This window comes from Haemorhous mexicanus, chromosome 32, assembly GCF_027477595.1.
Source record: "Haemorhous mexicanus isolate bHaeMex1 chromosome 32, bHaeMex1.pri, whole genome shotgun sequence".
Lineage (NCBI taxonomy): Eukaryota > Metazoa > Chordata > Aves > Passeriformes > Fringillidae > Haemorhous > Haemorhous mexicanus.
The window spans coordinates 2,172,254-2,193,753 of NC_082372.1; the positions used below are offsets into that span (position 1 = coordinate 2,172,254).

The 21,500-nt window shown below is 57.4% G+C and overlaps 1 protein-coding gene across 14 annotated transcripts in view; it reads left to right on the forward strand.

The window, feature by feature from the left end:
- SYNGAP1 (synaptic Ras GTPase activating protein 1) overlaps positions 1 to 21,500 on the forward strand; it is a 54,077-nt gene that overhangs the window by 12,970 nt on the left and 19,607 nt on the right. For 8 of the 14 annotated variants that reach the window (XR_009489878.1, XM_059871537.1, XM_059871529.1 and 5 more), the window contains 10 exons: positions 374 to 484; positions 1,907 to 2,060; positions 2,141 to 2,239; positions 6,472 to 7,026; positions 8,566 to 8,710; positions 10,476 to 10,620; positions 10,711 to 10,947; positions 14,666 to 14,867; positions 17,423 to 17,598; positions 19,174 to 19,215. Coding sequence is in view for 13 of the 14 variants with exons in the window: in XM_059871537.1 (XP_059727520.1) it covers positions 374 to 484; positions 1,907 to 2,060; positions 2,141 to 2,239; positions 6,472 to 7,026; positions 8,566 to 8,710; positions 10,476 to 10,620; positions 10,711 to 10,947; positions 14,666 to 14,867; positions 17,423 to 17,598; positions 19,174 to 19,215 (1,866 nt within the window). In the remaining variant the exon portion in view is untranslated. Of the gene's footprint in view, positions 12 to 373; positions 485 to 1,906; positions 2,061 to 2,140; positions 2,240 to 6,471; positions 7,027 to 8,565; positions 8,711 to 10,475; positions 10,621 to 10,710; positions 10,948 to 14,665; positions 14,868 to 17,422; positions 17,599 to 19,173; positions 19,216 to 21,500 lie in introns of all 14 variants that reach the window. The other 6 variants (XM_059871531.1, XM_059871532.1, XM_059871540.1 and 3 more) reach the window with 2 other exon arrangements.

Consider the following 21,500-nt stretch of genomic DNA (forward strand, 5'->3'; position numbering starts at 1 on the left):
GACCACGACAGGTAACACACCTGGGGGCACGTGGGGGCATTGGGGACACACCTGGGGTACACCTGGACACACCTGGGGGCATTGGGGGGATGTTTGGGGGCAGCAGATCCTGTCCCCCTTCCACAGTGCTGACCCTGACAGGTAACCCCAAACACACCTGGGGACACTTGGGGCACACCTGGGCACACCTGGGACACACCTGGGGACAGATGTGGGCATACCTGGGGACACCACAGGGACTCCTGGAGGCACCAGGGGTCACCTGGGCACACCTGGGGTCACCTGGGGACACACCTGGGGACACCGGGGGACACACCTGAGGGAGTTTGGGGGCACCTGGGGACACCTGGAAACACACCTGGGACACACCTAGGAGACCTGGACACACCTGGGGACATCAGGGCACACCTGGGGACACCACGGGGGCATTTGGGGACATGTGGGGGCACTGGACCAGCAGCTCCCACAGCGCCGAGCGTGACAGGTACTGGCAACACCTGGGCACACCTGGGCGCACCTGGGGGCGCCCCGGGGGGCTTTGGGGGGTCCCACCGGGTGGGGGCCCTGAGTTCTGCCAGGAACCGCCCCAATTCCCCCCAAAATCCCCCCAAAATTCCCCAAAATCCCCTGAAAATCCCCCCAAAATTCCCCAAATCCCCCCAAAATTCCCCAAATCCCCCCAATATTCCCCCAAAATCCCCCCCAAAATTCCCCCAAATCCCCTCAAATCTCACCAAATCATCTCGAATCCCCCCAAAATCCCCACCAATCCCCCCCAAATCTCCTCACACCCTCCCAAAATCCCCTCCGATGCCCAGAATTCCCTCAAATCTCCCCAAATTCCCTCAACTGCCCCCAAAATCCCCTCATATTCCCCCCCAAAATCCTCCCCAAACCCGACAGAGCCCCCCCAGACCTCCCCAAATCTGCCAAAACCCCCAAGTCCCCCCAAATCCCCCCAAATCTCCCTCCAATCCCCCAAATCCCTTTCCAACCCCTCCAGCCTCCCCCAAATCCCCCCCAAACCCCCCCAGCTCCCCCCAAATTCCCAAATTCCCAAAATTCCCGATCCCCCCCTCCCCCCGATGCAGGGCACGGCTGATGCAGGGCTTGAAGGAATCGCGTTCTCACAAACTCCCCCAAATCCCCCCAAACTCCCCCCAAAACGCCCCAAATCCCCCCAGATCCCCCCAAAACGCCCCCACATCCCCCCCGGAACCTCCCAAATTCCTGAAATTCCCAAACCCCCCCACGCAGGGCGTGGCTGATGCAGAGCTGGAAGGAGTCCCACTCACACAAACTTCCCCCTGAATGGCCCAAAACTGCCCCCAAATCCCCTCAGAACGCCCTCAAATCCCCCCAGACCCCCCCGGATCCCCCCGAATTCCCGAAATTCCCGACCCCCCGATCCAGGGCGCGGCTGATGCAGAGCTTGAAGGAGTCGCACTCGCACAAACTCCCCAAATCCCATTCCAACTCCCCAAATCCCCCTCAAATCGCTCCCAAATCCCGCCCCCCGATCCCCCCCAGACCCTCCAGACCCGCCCGGATCCCCCCGAATTCCCAAAATTCCCGATCCAGGGCGTGGCTGATGCAGAGCTTTAAGGAGTTGCGCTTGCACAAACTCCCCAAATCCCATTCCAACTCCCCAAATCCCCCTCAAATCGCTCCCAAATCCCCCCCAGACCCCCCCAAATCCCCCCAGACCCCCCCGGATCCCCCCGAATTCCCGAAATTCCCGACCCCCAATCCAGGGCGCGGCTGATGCAGAGCTTTAAGGAGTTGCGCTCGCACAAACTCCCCAAATCCCCCTCAAATCGTTCCCAAATCCCCCCCAAATCCCCCCCAGACCCTCCTGACCCGCCCGGATCCCCCCGAATTCCCGAAATTCCCGACCCCGATCCAGGGCACGGCTGATGCAGAGCTTTAAGGAGTCGCACTCCCACGAGTCCCTGCTGAGCCCCTCGAGCGCGGCCGAGGCGCTGGAGCTGAACCTGGACGAGGATTCCATCATCAAGGCCGTGCACAGCAGCATCCTGGGCCAGGAGTTCTGCTTCGAGGTGCGCCTTCCGGAACCTTCCGGGGGGTTCTGGGCGCCTCCCGGGGGCGTGGCTCACCTGGGCGGGGGCGGTGCCCGCAGGTGACGACGGCGTCGGGCACCAAATGTTTCGCCTGTCGGTCGGCGGCCGAGAGGGACAAATGGATCGAGAACCTGCAGCGCGCCGTGAAGCCCAACAAGGTGGGGGAGGGGAGGGGGGAGGGGCTGGAGGGAGGGGGAAGGGGCTACTGGGTGTGGGGGTGGGCAACTGGTCATGGGGGTGGGCGTGGCCAGTGGGGTTTGATGGTCAACTGGTGTTCAATGGTCAGCTGGTTATGGGGAGGGTTGATGGGTCGTGGGTGTGGGCAACTGGGCATGGGAGTGGGCAACTGGTCATGGGGGTGGGCAACTGACGTGGTGGTGGGCAACTGGGCATGGGGGTGGGCAACTGGGCATGGGGGTGGACAACTGGTCATGGGGGTGGGCAACTGGGCATGGGGGTGGACAACTGGGCATGGGGGTGGGCAACTGGTCATGGGGGTGGGCAACTGGTCATGGGGGTGGGCAACTGGGCATGGGAGTGGGCAACTGACGTGGTGGTGGGCAACTGGTCATGGGGGTGGGCAACTGGGCATGGGAGTGGGCAGCTGACGTGGTGGTGGGCAACTGGTCATGGGGGTGGGCAACTGGGCATGGGAGTGTTCAACAGGTCATGGAGGTGGGCAACTGACGTGGGGGTGGGCAACTGACATGGGGGTGGGCAACTGGTCATGGGGGAGGTCAACTGGTCATGGGGGTGGGCAACTGGTCATGGAGGTGGGCAACTGGTCATGGAGGTGGGCAACTGACGTGGGGGTGGGCAACTGGTCATGGGGGTGGGCAACTGGTCATGGGGGTGGGCAACTGGTCATGGAGGTGGGCAACTGACGTGGGGGTGGGCAACTGGTCATGGGGGTGGGCAACTGACGTGGGGGTGGGCAACTGGTCATGGGGGAGGTCAACTGACAATGGTGGTGGGCAACTGGTCATGGGGGTGGGCAAGTGGTCATGGCAGTGGGCAACGGGTCATGGGGGTGGTCATTAGGGTTTGACAGTCAACTGGTGTTCGATGGTCAGCTGGTGTTCAATGGTCAACTGGTCATGGGGGTGGGCAACTGGTTGTGGGGATTGGGGTGGTCAGTGGGGTTTGATGGTCAACTGGTGTTCAATGGTCAGCTGGTTATGGGGAGGGTTGATGGGTCGTGGGGGTGGGCAACTGGTCATGGGGGTGGGCAACTGGGCATGGGAGTGGGCAACAGGTCATGGAGGTGGGCAACTGATCATGGGGGTGGGCAACGGGTCATGGGGGTGGGCAGCTGGTCTGGGGGCTTTGATGGTCAACTGGTGTTCAATGGTCAACTGGTTATGGAGAGAGTCGATAGGTAATGAGGGTGGGCAACTGGTCATGGGGGTGGGCAACTGGTCATGGGGGTGGGCAACGGGTCATGGGGGTGGGCAACTGGTCATGGGGGTGGGCAACTGGTCATGGGAGTGGGCAACTGGTCATGGGAGAGAGCAACTGGGCATGAGAGTGTTCAACAGATCATGGGGATGGGCAACTGGTCATGGAGATGGGCAACTGACAGTGGTGGTGGGCAACTGGTCATGGGGGTGGACAACTGGTCAGGGGGGTGGGCAACCGGTAGGGATGGGGGTGGTCATTAGGGTTTGACAGTCAACTGGTGTTCAATGGTCAGCTGGTGTTCAATGGTCAACTGGTCATGGCGGTGGGCAGCTGGTCACAGGGCCGGGCAGCTGGTCATGGCGGTGGGCAACGGGTCATGGGGGTGGGCAACGGGTCATGGGGGTGGGCAACGGGTCATGGGGGTGGGCAATTGGTCATGGGGTGGGCAACGGGTCATGGGGGTGGGCAACTAGTCACAGGGCCAGGCAGCTGGTCATGGCGGTGGGCAGCTGGTCACAGGGCCGGGCAGCTGGTCATGGTGGTGGGCAACGGGTCATGGGGGTGGGCAACGGGTCATGGGGGTGGGCAACTGGGCATGGGAGTGGGCAACTGGTCATGGGAGAGAGCAGCTGGGGGAGGGGGGTCATTATCTGCTGTTTGATGGTCAGCTCGTGTTTGATGGTCAACTGGGTATGGGGAGAGTCAATAGGCCATGGGGGTGGGCAACTGGTCATGGGGGTGGGCAACTGGTCATGGGGATGGTCAGCTGGTGTGGGTGAGCTGGTCAAGGGGGGTGAACTAGTCATGGCAATGGTGAAGTGGTGGGAATGGAAATGGTCATCTGGTGTCGATGATTAACTGGTCATGGGAATGGTCAGCTGGTGGGGATGGTCATGGTTTTGATGGTCAGCTGCTGTTTGATGGTCAGATGGTGATGGGGATGGTCAGCTGGTGATGGGGACGGTCATGGTGTCAGTGGTCAGCTGGTGGTGGAAGTGGACAGCTGATAGTGATGATCAGTTGGTGACAGAGGCGGTCAGCTGGTGTTGATGGTCAGCTGGTGTGGTTGGTCATCTGGTGCCGATGGTCAACTGGTGTTTGATGGTAAACTGGTGGTGGTTGACTGGTAATGGAGGTGGTCAACTGCTATTGATGGTCACCTGGTGTTTGATGGTCAGCTGGTGTTTGATGGTCAACTGGTGGTGGGGGTGGTTATGGTGTTTATGGTCAACTGCTATTGATGGTCACCTGGTGTTTGATGGTCAGCTGGTGTTTGATGGTCAGCTGGTGGTGGGGGTGGTTATGGTATTCATGGTCAAGTGTTGTTGATGGTCAGCTGGTGTTGATGGTCAGCTGGTGGGGCTGAAGATGGTCACCTGGTGTGGATGTCAGCTGGGATTTGGATGGTCAAGCAGTGATGGGCCCAGTCAGCTGGTGTTGATGGTCACCTGTGCTTGATGGTCAGCTGGTGGGGATGAGAATGATCGAGTGGTGTTGGTGGTCATCTGGTGGGAGTGGGGATGCTCCATTGGTGTTGATGTCAGCCGGGCTAGGGATGGTCAAGCAACAGTGATAAGCCTGGTCAGCTGGTGTTGATGGTCATCTGGGTGGTCAGCTGGAGGGGATGTTGATGGTCATCTGGTGTTGATGGTCAACTGGTATAGATGGCCATCCCGGTGGTCAGTTGGAGGGGATTTTGATGGTCAGCTGGTGATAGGAGTGGTCATGATGTTGATGGTCATCTGATGTCAATGGTCAGCTGGTGTTGATGGCAGCTGGGATAAGGATGCCCAAGCCACAGTGATGAGCCTGGTCAGCTGGTGTTGATGGCCAGCTGGTGTTGAGGGTGTTTGTGATGTTGATGGTCAGCTGGTACTGATGGTCAGCTGGTGGGGATGAGGATGGTTGAACAATGGCCATGAGTGTGGTCAACTGATGTTAATGGTCAGCTGGTGTTGATGGCCAGCTGGTGTTGATGGCCAGTGGGTGTTGATGGCCAGTGGGTGTTAACGATCAACTGGTGGCAGCGGGGATGGTCACCTGGCATTGATGGTCACCTGGCATTGATGGTCAGCTGGTGTTAACAATCACCTGGTAGCAATGAGTATGGTCACTTGGTGTTGATGGCCACCTGGCATTGATGGTCACCTGGTGCTGAGGGTCAGCTGGTGTTAACGATCACCTGGTGGCAGTGGGGATGGTCAGCTGGCCTTAATGGCCACCTGATGTTGATGGGCACTTGGTGTTGATGGTCAGCTGGTGTTGAGGGTCAGCTGCTGTTAATGATCACCTGGCAGCAGTGGTGTTGATGGCCACCTGGTGGTGATGGTCAGCTAGTATTGATGATCACCTGGCCTTGATGGTCACCTGGTGTTAACGATCACCTGGTGGCAGTGGGGATGGTCACCTGGCCCTGATGGTTACCTGGTGTTAACAATCACCTGGTGGCAGTGGGGATGGTCACCTGGCCCTGATGGTCACCTGACGTTGATGGTCAGCTGGTGTTAACAATCACCTGGTGGCAGTAGGGATGGTCAGCTGGTGTTGATGGTCAGTTGGTGTTAACGATCACCTGGTGGCAGTGGGGATGGTCACCTGGTGTTGATGGTCAGTGGTGTTGACAGTCACCTGGCATTGATGGTCAGTTGGTGTTGATGGTCATCTGGCATTGATGGTCACCTGGTGGCAGTGGGGATGGTCACCTGGCCCTGATGGTTACCTGGTGTTAACAATCACCTGGTGGCAGTGGGGATGGTCAGCTGGTGTTGATGGTCAGTTGGTGTTAACGATCACCTGGTGGCAGTGGGGATGGTCACCTGGCCTTGATGGTCACCTGGTGTTAACGATCACCTGGTGGCAGTGGGCATGGTCACCTGGCCTCGATGTCAGCCTTGCCAAGGACAGCCCGGCGTGGCTCCGAGCCGCTCCAGGGTGTCACCACTCCCGGGTGCCCTGACCGCGGGGTGCCTGCGGGCGCCGACCCCCGCAGGACAACAGCCGGCGCGTGGACAACGTGCTGAAGCTGTGGGTGATCGAGGCGCGCGACCTGCCGCCCAAGAAGCGCTACTACTGCGAGCTGTGCCTGGACGACATGCTGTACGCGCGCACCACCAGCAAGGCCCGCACCGACAACGTCTTCTGGGGCGAGCACTTCGAGTTCAACAACCTGCCCGCCGTGCGAACCATCCGCCTGCACCTCTACAAGGACACCGACAAGAAGAGGAAGAAGGACAAGAGCAACTACGTGGGCATGGTGAGCATCCCCATCGCCAGCGTCACCGGGCGGCACTTCGCCGAGCAGTGGTACCCTCTGAGCCAGCCCAGCGGCAGCAAGAGCAAGGCCGGGTGCCCGGCGCTGCGGGTCAAGAGCCGCTTCCAGACCATGAGCATCCTGCCCATGGAGCTCTACAAGGAGTTCGCCGAGTACGTCACCAACAACTACCGCATGCTCTGCGCCGTGCTGGAGCCCGTGCTCAGCGTCAAGAGCAAGGAGGAGGTGGCCTGCGCGCTGGTGCACATCCTGCAGAGCACCGGCAAGGCCAAGGTGGGACGGCGGCGCTGGAATGGTGGGAGCAGGGTGGTGGGATCTTAGGAGGGTTGGGGTGGGAGGAATGGGTGAATGGATGGATGGATGAGGGATGGATGGATGGATGGATGGATGAGGGATGGATGGATGGAGGGATGGATGGAGGGATGGAGGGATGGATGGATGATGGATGGATGATGGATGGATGGACGGATGGATGGATGATGGATGGATGGATGGATGGATGGATGGATGAGGGATGGATGGATGGATGGAGGGATGGATGGATGATGGATAGATGAATGGATGGATGGATGATGGATGATGGATGGATGATGGATGGATGGATGATGGATGGATGGAGGGATGGAGGATGGATGGATGGATGGATGGATGATGGATGATGGATGGATGATGGATGGATGGATGATGGATGGATGGAGGGATGGAGGATGGATGGATGGATGGATGGATGGATGGATGGATGATGGATGGGAATTGATGATGGATGGATGGATGATGGATGGATGGATGGATGATGGATGGATGGATGATGGATGGATGGATGGACGGATGGATGGATGGGAATTGATGATGGATGGATGGACGGATGGATGGATGATGGATGGATGGGAATTGATGATGGATAGATGGATGGATGGATGATGAATGATGGATGGATGATGGATGGATGGATGATGGATGGATGGATGGAGGGATGGATGGATGGAGGGATGGATGGATGGATGGATGGATGGATGGAGGGATGGATGGACGGATGGATGGATGGATGATGAATGGATGGATGGATGGATGATGGATGGATGAATGGATGGATGGATGATGGATGGATGGATGGATGATGGATAGATGGATGGATGGATGATGGATGGATGGATGGATGATGGATGGATGGATGATGGATGATGGATGGATGGATGATGGATGGATGATGGATGGATGAATGGATGGATGAATGGATGGATGGATGGATGGATGGATGGATGATGGATGGATGGATGATGGATGGATGATGGATGGATGGATGGATGGATGGATGGATGGATGATGGATGGATGATGGATGGATGGATGGATGGATGGATGGATGGATGGATGATGGATGGATGATGGATGGATGGATGGATGGATGGATGGATGATGGATGGATGGATGATGGATGGATGATGGATGGATGGATGGATGGATGGATGGATGGATGGATGATGGATGGATGGATGATGGATGGATGGATGGATGATGGATGGATGATGGATGGATGGATGGATGATGGATGGATGGATGGATGATGGATGGATGATGGATGGAAAAATGGATGATGGATGGATGATGGATGGATGAATAGATGGATGATGGATGGATGGATGGATGGATGATGGATGGATGGATGGATGGATGGATGAATAGATGGATGATGGATGGATGGATGGATGATGGATGGATGGATGGATGGATGGATGGATGGATGGATGGATGGATGGATGAAGATGGGACAGAGGGATGTCTGGCTCTGGCCCACATGGACGGTTGTGAGCAGGACTTCCTGTCGGACATGGCCATGACGGAGGTGGATCGTTTCATGGACCGGGAGCACCTGATCTTCCGGGAGAACACCTTGGCCACCAAAGCCATCGAGGAGTACCTGAAGCTCATCGGCCAGAAATACCTCAAGGATGCCATTGGTGAGTGCCAGCAGCACTGGGGGGAGTTGGCAGGGGCGTGGTCTCCTTGGCAGGGTGTGATGGGGTGGGTGGTTCTACTCATGGCCATGAGATGGTTGGGTAGTGTCATCTCATGGCCATGTGATCATTGGGTGGTCCCCATTCACGGCCATGACGTGGTTGGGTGGCCCCTTGTTGTGGTCATGAGAGGCTTGAGTGGTCCCCACCCATGGCTATGAGGTCATTGGATGGTGCCCACTCACGGCTGAGTTCCATCACCACCATCATGAGACCATTGGTTGGTTCTCACTCACAGCCAGGTTCCATCGCCACCGTCATGAGATTGTTGGATTGTCTCTTCTCATGGCCATGACATGGTTGGGTGGTCCCTACTCACGGCCACGACATTGTTTGGGGTTCCACACATGACCAGATTCCATCACCGCCATCATGAGATGGTTGGGTTGTCCCTTCTCACATCCACAAGATATTTGGGTGGTCTCTACTCATGGCCATCACATGGTTGGGTGGGCTCTTGTTGTGGTCATGAGATGGTTGGGAGGTCCCTGCTCACAGCCTGGTTCCATCAGCACCATCATGAGGTTGTTGGGTTGTCCCTTCTCATGGCCATGAGGTCATTGGGTGGTCTCTTTCCATGGCTGGGTGGTCCCTACTCACAATCAAGTTCCATTACCTTCATCAATGAGATGGTTGAGTGGTCTCTTCTTGTGGCCATGAGACATTTGCATGGTCCCTGCTCATGGTCCTGACATGGTTGGGTGGCCCCTCCTTGTGGTCATGAGGTCGTTGGGTGGTCCCCACTCATAGCCAGGTTCCACCACCACCATCGTGAGATTGTTGGGTTGTTCCTTCTCATGGCCCTGAGATCATTGGGTGGTCCCAGGTTCCATTACCATCATCATGAGATCTTGGGTGGTCCCCACTCATGGCCAGGTTCTATCACCACCATCATGAGATCATTGGGTGGTCACTTTTCATGGCCATGAAAGGGTTGGGTCCCTTCCTGTGGTCATGACATGGTTGGGTGGTCCCCACTGAGGACCAGGTTCCATTACCACCATCAGGAGATTGTTGGGTGGCCCCCACTCATGGCCATGAAATCATTAGGTGGTCCCTTCTTATGACCATGAGATCATTGGGTGGTCAGTTTTCATGGCCATGATGTGGTTGGGTGGTCTCTGTCATGGCTATTAGGTCATTGGGTGGTCCCTACTCAAGGTCATGTTCCATCCCCACCATCAGAAGGTCTTTGGGTGGTCCCACTCATGGCCATGTTCCATCACCACCATTGTGAGATCTTTGGGTGTTCATCACTCATGGCCATGTTCCATCACCACCATCATGAGATCTTTGGGTGTTCATCACTCATGGCCATGTTCCATCACCACCATCATGAGATCTTTGGGTGATCCCCACTCATGGCCATGTTCCATCACCACCATCATGAGATCTTTGGGTGATCCCCACTCATGGCCATCTCCCATCATCACCATCATGAGATCTTTGGGTGTTCATCACTCATGGCCATGCTCCATCACCACCATCATGATACCTTTGGGTGTTCATCACTCATGGCCATGTTCCATCATCACCATCATGAGATCTTTGGGTGTTCATCACTCATGGCCATGTTCCATCACCACGATCATGAGATCTTTGGGGTGGTCCCTTCCCCCCTCCATGACACGGTCCGGTCCCTTCTCCCCCTGCCCCTTGGTGTCCCCTCGGTGTCCCCGCGGGTCCCCCTGCCCGCGCCGTGCCGCAGGCGAGTTCATCCGTGCGCTCTACGAGTCGGAGGAGAACTGCGAGGTGGACCCCATGAAGTGCTCGGCCTCCACGCTGGCCGACCACCAGGCCAACCTGCGCATGTGCTGCGAGCTGGCGCTCTGCAAGGTGGTCAACTCCCACTGGTGAGTGTGGGGACGTGGCGGGGACACCCCGGGGATGTCCCAGGGCGACGCCGAGCGACAGCGAGTGACGCCGCGTGCCGCCGTGTCCAGCGTGTTCCCGCGGGAGCTGAAGGAGGTGTTCGCCTCGTGGCGGCTGCGCTGCGCCGAGCGCGGGCGCGAGGACATCGCCGACCGCCTGATCAGCGCCTCGCTCTTCCTGCGCTTCCTGTGCCCCGCCGTGATGTCCCCCAGCCTCTTCGGCCTCATGCAGGAGTACCCGGACGAGCAGACGGCGCGGACGCTGACCCTCATCGCCAAGGTCATCCAGAACTTGGCCAACTTCACCAAGTGAGGGCGGCAGCGGCGGGAGGGACGGGGCAGGGGTGGGGGCGGGGAGGGGGGATGGGTGGAGATGGACGGGTGGGGACCGTCGGATGGGTGATAACAATCGTTAATGATGGTGATGATGGGTGGTGGGTCATGATGGATCGCAGGTGATGATGGATGGATGATGGATGATGGCTGGCAATGGATGATGGATGATGATGGATGGACGATGGATGATGATGGATGATGGATTATGATGGGTGATAGCAGTGGTTGATGGTGATGATGACGGATGGTGGGTCATGATGGATAGCAGATGATGATGGATGGATGATGGATGATGACAATAGATGATGGATGATGATGGATGATGGATGATGATGCGTGATCACAGTGGTTGATGAGGATGATGGACAATGGATGATAGATGATGGATGAAAAATGATGATGGATGATGGATGATGACGGATGATGGATGACAGGTGATGATGATGGATGATGGATGATGATGGGTGATAGCAGTGGTTGATGATGATGATGATGGATGGTGGGTCATGATGGATCGCAGATGATGATGGAAGGTGGACAATGATGGATGATGGCTGGCAATGGATGATGGATGGCAGGTGATGATGGATGGATGATGGATGATGATGGATGATGGATTATGATGGGTGATAACAGTGGTTGATGGTGATGATGATGGATGGTGGGTCATGATGGATCGCAGATGATGATGGATGGATGATGGATGATGACAATAGATGATGGATGATGATGGATGATGGATGACAGGTGATGATGGATGGATGATGGATGATGATGGATGATGGATTATGATGGGTGATAGCAGTGGTTGATGATGATGATGATGGATGGTGGGTCATGATGGATCGCAGATGATGATGGAAGGTGGACAATGATGGATGATGGCTGGCAATGGATGATGGATGATGGGTGATGATGGATGATGCTGAGGGTGGCCTCAGGTGCTTAGGATGGATGACGAATGACAGGTGATGATGGATGGATGATGGATGGTGACAATGGATGAAGGATGATGATGGATGGATGATGGATGATGATGGATAATGGGTGATAACAGTTGTTAATGATGATGATGATGGATGGTGGGTCATGATGGATCACAGGTGATGATGGATGATGGATGGATGATGACAATAGATGATGATGGATGATGGATGATGATGGAAGGTGGATGATGATGGGTGATCACAGTGGTTGATGTGATGATGGATGGTGGGTCATGATGGATCGCAGGTGATGATGGATGGATGATGGATGATGATGGGTGATAACAGTCGTTAATGATGATGATGATGGATGATGGATGGTGGATGACAGGTGATGATGGATGGATGATGGATGATGACAATAGATGATGATGGATGATGGATGATGGATTATGATGGGTGATAACAGTTGTTAATGATGATGATGATGGGTGGTGGGTCATGATGGATCGCAGATGATGATGGAAGGTGGATGATGATGGATGATGGCTGGCAATGGATGGTGGATGACAGGTGATGATGGATGCATGATGGATGGTGATAATGGATGATGATGACGATGATGACAATGGATGAAGGATGATGATGGTTGGATGATGATAGATGATGGATGGATGATGATGGATGATAACAGTGGTTGATGATGATGATGGATGATGGATGATGGATGACAGGTGGTGATGGATGATGGATGGATGCTGCTGGATGATAACAGTGGCTGATGATGATGATGGATGATGGATGACAGGTGATGATGGATGGTGACGATGTATGATGATGGATGACAGATGACGATGGATGATGGATGATGATGGGTGATCACAGTGGTTGATGATGATGATGGAGGAGAGATGATGATGGATGCTGGATGCTGATGGATGAGAGATGATGGATGGTGGATGGTGACCATGGATGATGATGATGGATGACGGATGATGATGGATGGATGATGGATGATGATGATGGATGATGATGATGGATGACAGATGATGAGGGATGGATGGTGGATGGTGACTATGGATGATGATGATGGATGACAGATGATGAGGGATGGATGGATGGATGGATGGATGGATGGATGGATGGATGGATGGATGATGCATGATAACAGTGGTTGATGATGATGATGGATGGTGGATGGTGACCATGGATGGATGGATGGATGGATGATGAGTGATAACAGTGGTTGATGATGATGATGGATGGTGGATGGTGACCATGGATGGATGGATGGATGGATGGATGGATGATGAGTGATAACAGTGGTTGATGATGATGATGGATGGTGGATTGTGACTATAGATGATGATGATGATGATGACAATGGATGACAGATAACCATGGATGACAGATGATGATGGATGATAATGGTGGATGATGATGGAGGATGGCAATGGATGAAGGATGATGATGGATGGATGGATGATGATGGATGATTGTTGATGGATGATGGTTGATGATGATGAAGATGATGGGTGACAACAGATGATGATGGATGGTGGATGATGATGGAGGATGGCAATGGATGAAGGATGATGATGGAGGATGGCAATGGATGAAGGATGATGATGGTTGATGATGATGATGGATGACAATGATGATGATGGATGAAGGATGATGATGGATGAAGGATGATGATGGATGATGGTTGATGATGGATGATGGTTGATGATGATGATGATGGATGACAATGATGATGATGGATGAAGGATGATGATGGATGATGGTTGATGATGGATGATGGTTGATGATGGATGATGGTTGATGATGACGATGATGGATGACAATGATGATGGATGGATGATGAACAACCCCCTTCTCACCCTTCCCCACCCCTCACCTGCCACCTCCCACCCCACCCCTCACACTGGGGTCACCCTTCACCTGCCAGGGCCTACCTGTCGGCCCCGCCCTCCTCTGCCCAGGGATGTTCCTGCCTACCTGCCAGGGCGACCCCCACCTCCTGGGGTTGTCCCCGCCCACCTGATGGACACGCCTTCACCTGCTGGGGGTACTCCCACCCACCTTCCAGCCCCACTCTCACCTGTTGGGGCTGTCTCCGCCCACCAGGTGGCCCCACCCTCACCTACTGAGGGTGTCCCCGCCCTCACCTACCAGCCCCGCCCTCATGTGCTGGGGGTGTCCCTGCCCACCTGCCAGGCCCACCCTGACCTGTCAGGAGGTGTTCCCACCCACCTGGCAGCTCCGCCCCCACCTCCTGGGGATGTCCCCTCACCTGCCTAGGGTGCTGCCACCCACCTTCCAGCCCCACTGCCATCTGCTGGGGGATGTTCCTGCCCACCTGCCAGCCCTACCCTCACCTGTTGGGTGTCCCTGCCCACCTGTCAGCCCCACCCTCACCTGTCAAAAGGTGTTCCTGCCCACCTGCCAGCCCTACTCTCACCTGCTGGGGGTGCCCCCACCCACCTGTGGGCCTCACCCACCCTCACCTCCTGGGGGTGTCCCCACCCACCTGGTGGCCCTGCCTTCACCTCCTGGGGGATGTTTCTGCTTACCTGATGGCAGGAGGTGTTCCTACCCACCTGCTGGCCCCACCCTCACCTGCTGAGGGTGTCCCTGCCCACCTGCTGGCCCCACCCTCACCTGTTGGGTGTCGCTGCCCACCTGTCGGCCCCACCCTCACCTGCTGGGGATGTCCCTGCCCACCTGCCGGCCCCGCCCTCACCTGGGCGCACCTGCGGCAGGTTCGGGAGCAAGGAGGAGTACATGGCGTTCATGAACGAGTTCCTGGAGCTGGAGTGGGCCAGCATGCAGCAGTTCCTGTACGAGATCTCCAACCTGGACACGCTGACCAACAGCACCAGCTTCGAGGGCTACATCGACCTGGGCCGCGAGCTGTCCACGCTGCACGCGCTGCTCTGGGAGGTCATGAGCCAGCTCAGCAAGGTACTGCACCTGGGCACACCTGGGGAGCCCGCCATGGCCTCACCTGTGTCGCCACGGCCTCACCTGTGCGGGCTCAGCCTCACCTGGGGGTGGCCATGGGGATGGTCGTCCTGCCGGAGTTGCTCTGGGAGGTCATGAGCCAGCTCAGCAAGGTACCGCACCTGGGCACACCTGGGGAGCCTGCCATGGCCTCACCTGTGTGGCCACAGCCTCACCTGTGCAGCTCCAGCCTCACCTGGGGGTGGCCATGGGCAGGTGACCCACCCCCCCACCCCCCCCAGCCTCCACAGGTGTCCTCCCACCAGTGTCCCACCCTGGGAGCTTCCTGGGGGTCCCCCCCAGGTGAGGTCCCAGGGGTACCACCGGCCCAGGTGAGCTCCTCAGGTGTGCCCAGGTGTGCCCAGGTGTGCTGAGTGCCCCCCACAGGAGGCCCTGCTGAAGCTGGGCCCCTGTCACAGTCATTGGGGTTCCCCTGGATGAGGTCCCAGGTGCCCCCTCAGGTGTTCCCAGGTGCACTCAGGTGTGCTCACCTGCCTGCAAGAGGCACTGCTGAAGCTGACCCCTATTGCAGTCATTGGGGTACCCCTGGATGAGGTCCAGGTGCCCCCAAGTTTGCTCAGGTGTGCTCAGGTGCCCCCAGGTTAGCTCAGGTGTGCACAGGTGCGCTCACCTATGCCCCACAGGAGGCGCTGCTGAAGCTGGACCCCCTTGCAGCCATTGGGGTTCCCCTAGTTAAGGTCACAGGTACACTCAGGTGTGCTCAGGTGCGCTCACCTGCCCGCAGGAGGCGCTGCTGAAGCTGGGCCCTATTGCAGTCATTGGGGTACCCTTGGATGAGGTCCCAGGTGCCCCCAGGTTTTCTCAGGTGTGCTCAGGTGCTCTCAGGTGCCCCCAGGTTAGCTCAGGTGTGCTCAGGTGTGCTCACCTGTCCCCCACAGGAGGCGCCGCTGAAGCTGGGCCCTATCAGAGTCATTGGGGTACCCCTAGTTAAGGTCACAGGTACACTCAAGTGCACTCCGGTGCACTCAGGTGCCCCCAGATTAGCTCAGGTGTGCTCAGGTGCACTCACCTGTCCCCCCCAGGAGGCGCTGCTGAAGCTGGGCCCCCTTGCAGCCATTGGGGTTCCCCTAGTTAAGGTCAGAGGTGTGCTCAGGTGTGCTCAGGTGCACTCACCTGTACCCCCCGGAGGTGCTGCTGAAGCTGGGCCCTATTGCAGTCATTGGGGTTCCCCTGGATGAGGTCCCAGGTTAGCTCAGGTGTTCCCAGGAGAACTCAGGTGCACTCACCTGCCCGCAGGAGGCGCTGCTGAAGCTGGGCCCCCTTGCAGTCACTGGGGTTCCCCTAGTTAAGGTCCCAGGTACACTCAGGTGTGCTCAGGTGCGCTCACCTGCCCGCAGGAGGCGCTGCTGAAGCTGGGCCCCCTTGCAGCCATTGGGGTTCCCCTAGTTAAGGTCACAGGTACACTCAGGTGTGCTCAGGTGCACTCACCTGTCCCCCACAGGAGGCGCTGCTGAAGCTGGGCCCTATCGCAGTCATTGGGGTTCCCCTAGTTAAGGTCACAGGTGTGCTCAGGTGTGCTCAGGTGTGCTCAGGTGCGCTCACCTGTACCCCCCAGGAGGTGCTGCTGAAGCTGTGCCCTGTCACAGTCATTGGGGTTCCCCTGGATGAGGTCCCAGGTGCCCCCTCAGGTGTTCCCAGGTGCACTCAGGTGTGCTCACCTGCCTGCAAGAGGCACTGCTGAAGCTGGGCCCTATTGCAGTCATTGGGGTACCCCTGGATGAGGTCCAGGTGCCCCCAGGTTTGCTCAGGTGTGCTCAGGTGCCCCCAGGTTAGCTCAGGTGTGCTCAGGTGCTCTCACCTGTGCCCCGCAGGAGGCGCCGCTGAAGCTGGGCCCTATTGCAGTCATTGGGGTACCCTTGGATGAGGTCCCAGGTGCCCCCAGGTTTGCTCAGTTGTGCTCAGGTGTGCTCAGGTGCCCCCAGGTTAGCTCAGGTGTGCTCAGGTGTGCTCACCTGTCCCCCACAGGAGGCGCCGCTGAAGCTGGGCCCCCTTGCAGCCATTGGGGTTCCCCTAGTTAAGGTCACAGGTACACTCAGGTGTGCTCAGGTGCACTCACCTGTCCCCCACAGGAGGCGCTGCTGAAGCTGGACCCCCTTGCAGTCATTGGGGTACCCCTGGATGGGGTCCCAAGTGCCCCCAGGTTTGCTTAGGTGTGCTCAGGTGTGCTCACCTGTACTCCCCAGGAGGCGCTGCTGAAGCTGGGCCCTATCGCAGTCATTGGGGTTCCCCTAGTTAAGGTCACAGGTGTGCTCAGGTGTTCCCAGGTGCACTCAGGTGTGCTCACCTGCCCGCAGGAGGCGCTGCTGAAGCTGGGCCCCCTTGCAGTCATTGGGTTCCCCTAGTTAAGGTCCCAGGTACTCTCAGGTGTGCTCAGGTGTGCTCACCTGCCCGCAGGAGGCGCTGCTGAAGCTGGGCCCTATTGCAGTCACTGGGGTTCCCCTAGTTAAGGTCCCAGGTACTCTCAGGTGTGCTCAGGTGTGCTCACCTGCCCGCAGGAGGCGCTGCTGAAGCTGGGCCCGCTGCCGCGGCTGCTGACGGACATCAGCGTGGCGCTGCGGAACCCTCACCTGCAGCGCCAGCCCAGCCAGGGCGAGCGGCTGCCGCCCAAGGGGCTGGTGCTGCGCGGGCCCTCGGCCGACCTGCAGCCCTACCTCGTGCGCGACCTCAACAGGTGAGCGCACCTGCCTGGCCCCTCCCCCCCCCGTGTCCCCCTGTGCGGCCACGGTGTCACCTGGGCTGGCTCTGCCCCCTCCATCGTGTCCCCCTGCCTCACCTGGCCTCACCTGGTGGCCCTCACTCCCACCTGTCAGCCTCCCCTGTTGTGTCCGATTCTGTAGCCGAGGTCTCACCTGGCTTCACCTGGGGTGGTTCCACCCACCTTCTGTCTCCTGTTGTGTGGCTGAGGTGACCCCTCCATCTCACCTGGTCTCACCTGGGGCCCCACTCACCTGTCACCCCCCCTCATGTCTGCTTGTGTGGTCGAGGTGTCCCCCTGTCTCACCTGGTCTCACCTGGCTTCACCTGGGGTGGCCCCACCCACCTGAGACCCCCCCCTCCCCCCTAGTATCCCCTTGTGTGGCCGAGGTGTCCCCCTGTCTTACCTGGCCTCACCTGGTGGCCCTTGGTCTCACCTGTAACCCCCCCTTGTGTCTGGTTCCGGGGCCAAGGTCTCACCTGGCTTCACCTGGGGTGGCTCCACCCACCTGTCACCCCCCCTCATGTCCCCCTGTGTTGCCAAGGTGTCCCCCTGTCTCACCTGGTCTCACCTGGTGGCCCTCGGTCTCACCTGGGGTGGCCACGCCCACCTGTGACCCCTTTCCTCCATGTCCCCATGGTGACCCAAAATACCTGTGGGACCTTCATGCCCCACCTGTGACCCCCAGTGCCACCTGTTGTTGCACCTGGGGTGTCACCTTTCCCCTCCTGTGTCCCCCTGGTGCCCCCACCTATCCCAGGTGTCCCTGGGTCTCACCTGTCCTGGCCCAGTGTCCCCCTGGTGCCCCCACCTATCCCAGGTGTCCCTGGGTCTCACCTGTACTGGCCCAGTGTCCCCCTGGTGTCCCCACCTGTCCCAGGTGTCCCCAGGTCTCACCTGGGGGTGTTACCTGTGGGTGTCACCTGTCCTGCCCTAGTGTTCCCCTGGGTGTTCCCACCTGTTCCAGGTGTCCCTGGGTCTCACCTGTCCTGGCCCAGTGTCTCCCTGGTGTCCTCACCTGGGTCTCACCTGTTCCCCCCATGTTCCCTTGGTGTCCCCATGTCTCACCTGGGGGTGTCAGCAGGGGGTGTCACCTGTCCTGCCCTGGTGTCCCCCTGGGTATTCCCCACCTGTTCCAGGTGTCTCTGGGGGTGTCACCTGTCCCCCCCACTGTCCCCCTGGTGTGGTGCTCCCACCTGTCCCTGGTGTCTCCAGGTCTCACCTGGGGGTGTCACCTGTCCTCTCCGTGTTCCCTTGGTGTCCTCGGGGGTCTCACCTGGGGGTGTCACCTGTCCTCTCCGTGTTCCCTTGGTGTCCTCGGGGGTCTCACCTGGGGGTGTCACCTGTCCTCTCCGTGTTCCCTTGGTGTCCTCGGGGGTCTCACCTGGGGATGTCACCTGTCCTGCTCTGGTGTTTCCCATCTGTCCCATCTGTCCCTGGGGGTGTCACCTGTCCTGCCCCAGGTTCCCCCATGTCCCCACCTGTCCCAGGTGTCCCTGGGGGTCTCACCTGGGGGTCTCACCTGGCTCTCACCTGTCACTGTCCCCACAGCTCTGTGGATCTCCAGTCCTACATGGTCCGGGGGCTCAACAGGTGAGGGGCGGGGCTTCGGAATTTGGGGTTTGGGAACTGGAAATTGGGAATTGGGATTTGGGAATTGGGATTGGGGATTGGGATTGGGGATTGGGGTTTGGGAACTGGGAATTGGGATTTGGGATTGGGGATTGGGATTGGGGAATGGGGTTTGGGAATTGGGATTTGGGATTGGGGATTGGGGATTGGGATTGGGGAATGGGGTTTGGGAATTGGAATTTGGGATTTGGGATTTTGGGGTTTGGGAGATTTGGGGGTTTAGGATTTTGGGAATTGGGGTTTGGAGTTTGGGGTTTGGGAATTGGGGTTTGGGATTTTGGGGTTTGGGAGATTTGGGGGTTTAGGATTTTGGGAATTGGGGTTTGGAGTTTGGGGTTTTGGGAATTGCGGTTTTGGGAATTGGGGTTTGGGATTTTGGGGTTTGGGAGATTTGGGGGTTTAGGATTTTGGGAATTGGGGTTTGGAATTTGGGGTTAGGGGTTTGGGAATTGGGGTTTGGGAGATTTGGGGGTTTGGGAATTGGGATTTTGGGAGATTTGGGGGTTTGGGAATTGGGATTTTGGGAATTGGGGTTTGGGAATTGGGAATTGGGGTTTGGGGTTTGGAGTTTGGGAATTGGGGTTTGGGGTTTGGGAATTGGGGTTTGGGAGATTTGGGGGTTTGGGAATTGGGATTTTGGGAATTGGGGTTTGGGGATCAGGGATGGGGACAGGAACATTTGGAGTGGGATGGCGATGTTTGGGATGGGGATGGGGATGTTTGGGATGGGAATGTTTGGGATGGGAATGGGAATGTTTGGGATGGGGATGGGAATGTTTGGGATGGGGATGTTTGGGATGGGGATGGGAATGTTTGGGATGGAAATGTTTGGGATGGGGATGGGGATGTTTGGGATGGAAATGTTTGGGATGGGGATGGGGATGTTTGGGATGGGGATGTTTGGGATGGGGATGGGAATGTTTGGGATGGAAATGTTTGGGATGGGGATGTTTGGGATGGGAATGTTTGGGATGGGGATGGGAATGTTTGGGATGGGGATGGGAATGTTTGGGATGGGGATGGGAATGTTTGGGATGGGGATGTTTGGGATGGGAATGTTTGGGATGGAAATGTTTGGGATGGGGATGGGGATGTTTGGGATGGGGATGTTTGGGATGGGAATGTTTGGGATGGGGATGTTTGGGATGGGAATGTTTGGGATGGGAATGTTTGGGATGGGGATGTTTGGGATGGGAATGTTTGGGATGGGAATGTTTGGGATGGGAATGTTTGGGATGGGAATGTTTGGGATGGGGATGTTTGGGATGGGGATGTTTGGGATGGGGATGTTTGGGATGGGGATGGGAATGTTTGGGATGGGGATGTTTGGGATGGGGATGTTTGGGATGGGAATGTTTGGGATGGGAATGTTTGGGATGGGGATGTTTGGGATGGGAATGTTTGGGATGGGAATGTTTGGGATGGGGATGTTTGGGATGGGGATGTTTGGGATGGGGATGTTTGGGATGGGAATGTAAGGGATAGGGATGTTTGGGATGGGGATGTTTGGGATGGGGATGTTTGGGATGGGGATGTTTGGGATGGGGATGGGAATGTTTGGGATGGGGATGTTTGGGATGGGAACATTCGGGCCAGGGACGGGACAGGCGGGGATGGGACAGGACAGGGACTGCAGCGGGACAGCGATCCCACAAATGGGAATTGGGAATTTGGGCCGTGTCCAACCGCCCTCATCTCGTGTGTGTTCCCCGCCCCGCATCCCCCATTCCCCCATGCCTGTCCCCAATTCCATGTCCCCTCCATCCCTCGCCATCTCCACATCCCATATCCCCCACCCCATATCCCCCATCCCATATCCCCCATCCCATCCCCCACCCCACATCCCCCATCCCATGTTCCCCATCTCATCCCCCACCCCATATCCCCCACCCCATATCCCCCATCCCTCACCATCTCCACATCCCCCACCCCATATCCCCCATCCCATATCCCCCATCCCATCTCTATATCCCATATCCCCCACCCCATATCCCCCATCCCATATCCCCCACCCCATATCCCCCATCCCATATCCCCCACCCCATATCCCCCATCCCATATCACCCACCCCATATCCCCCATCCCATATCCCCCACCCCATATCCCCCATCCCATCTCTATATCCCATATCCCCCACCCCATATCCCCCATCCCATATCCCCCACCCCATATCCCCCACCCCACATCCCCCATCCCATGTTCCCCATCTCATCCCCCACCCCATATCCCCCACCCCATATCCCCCA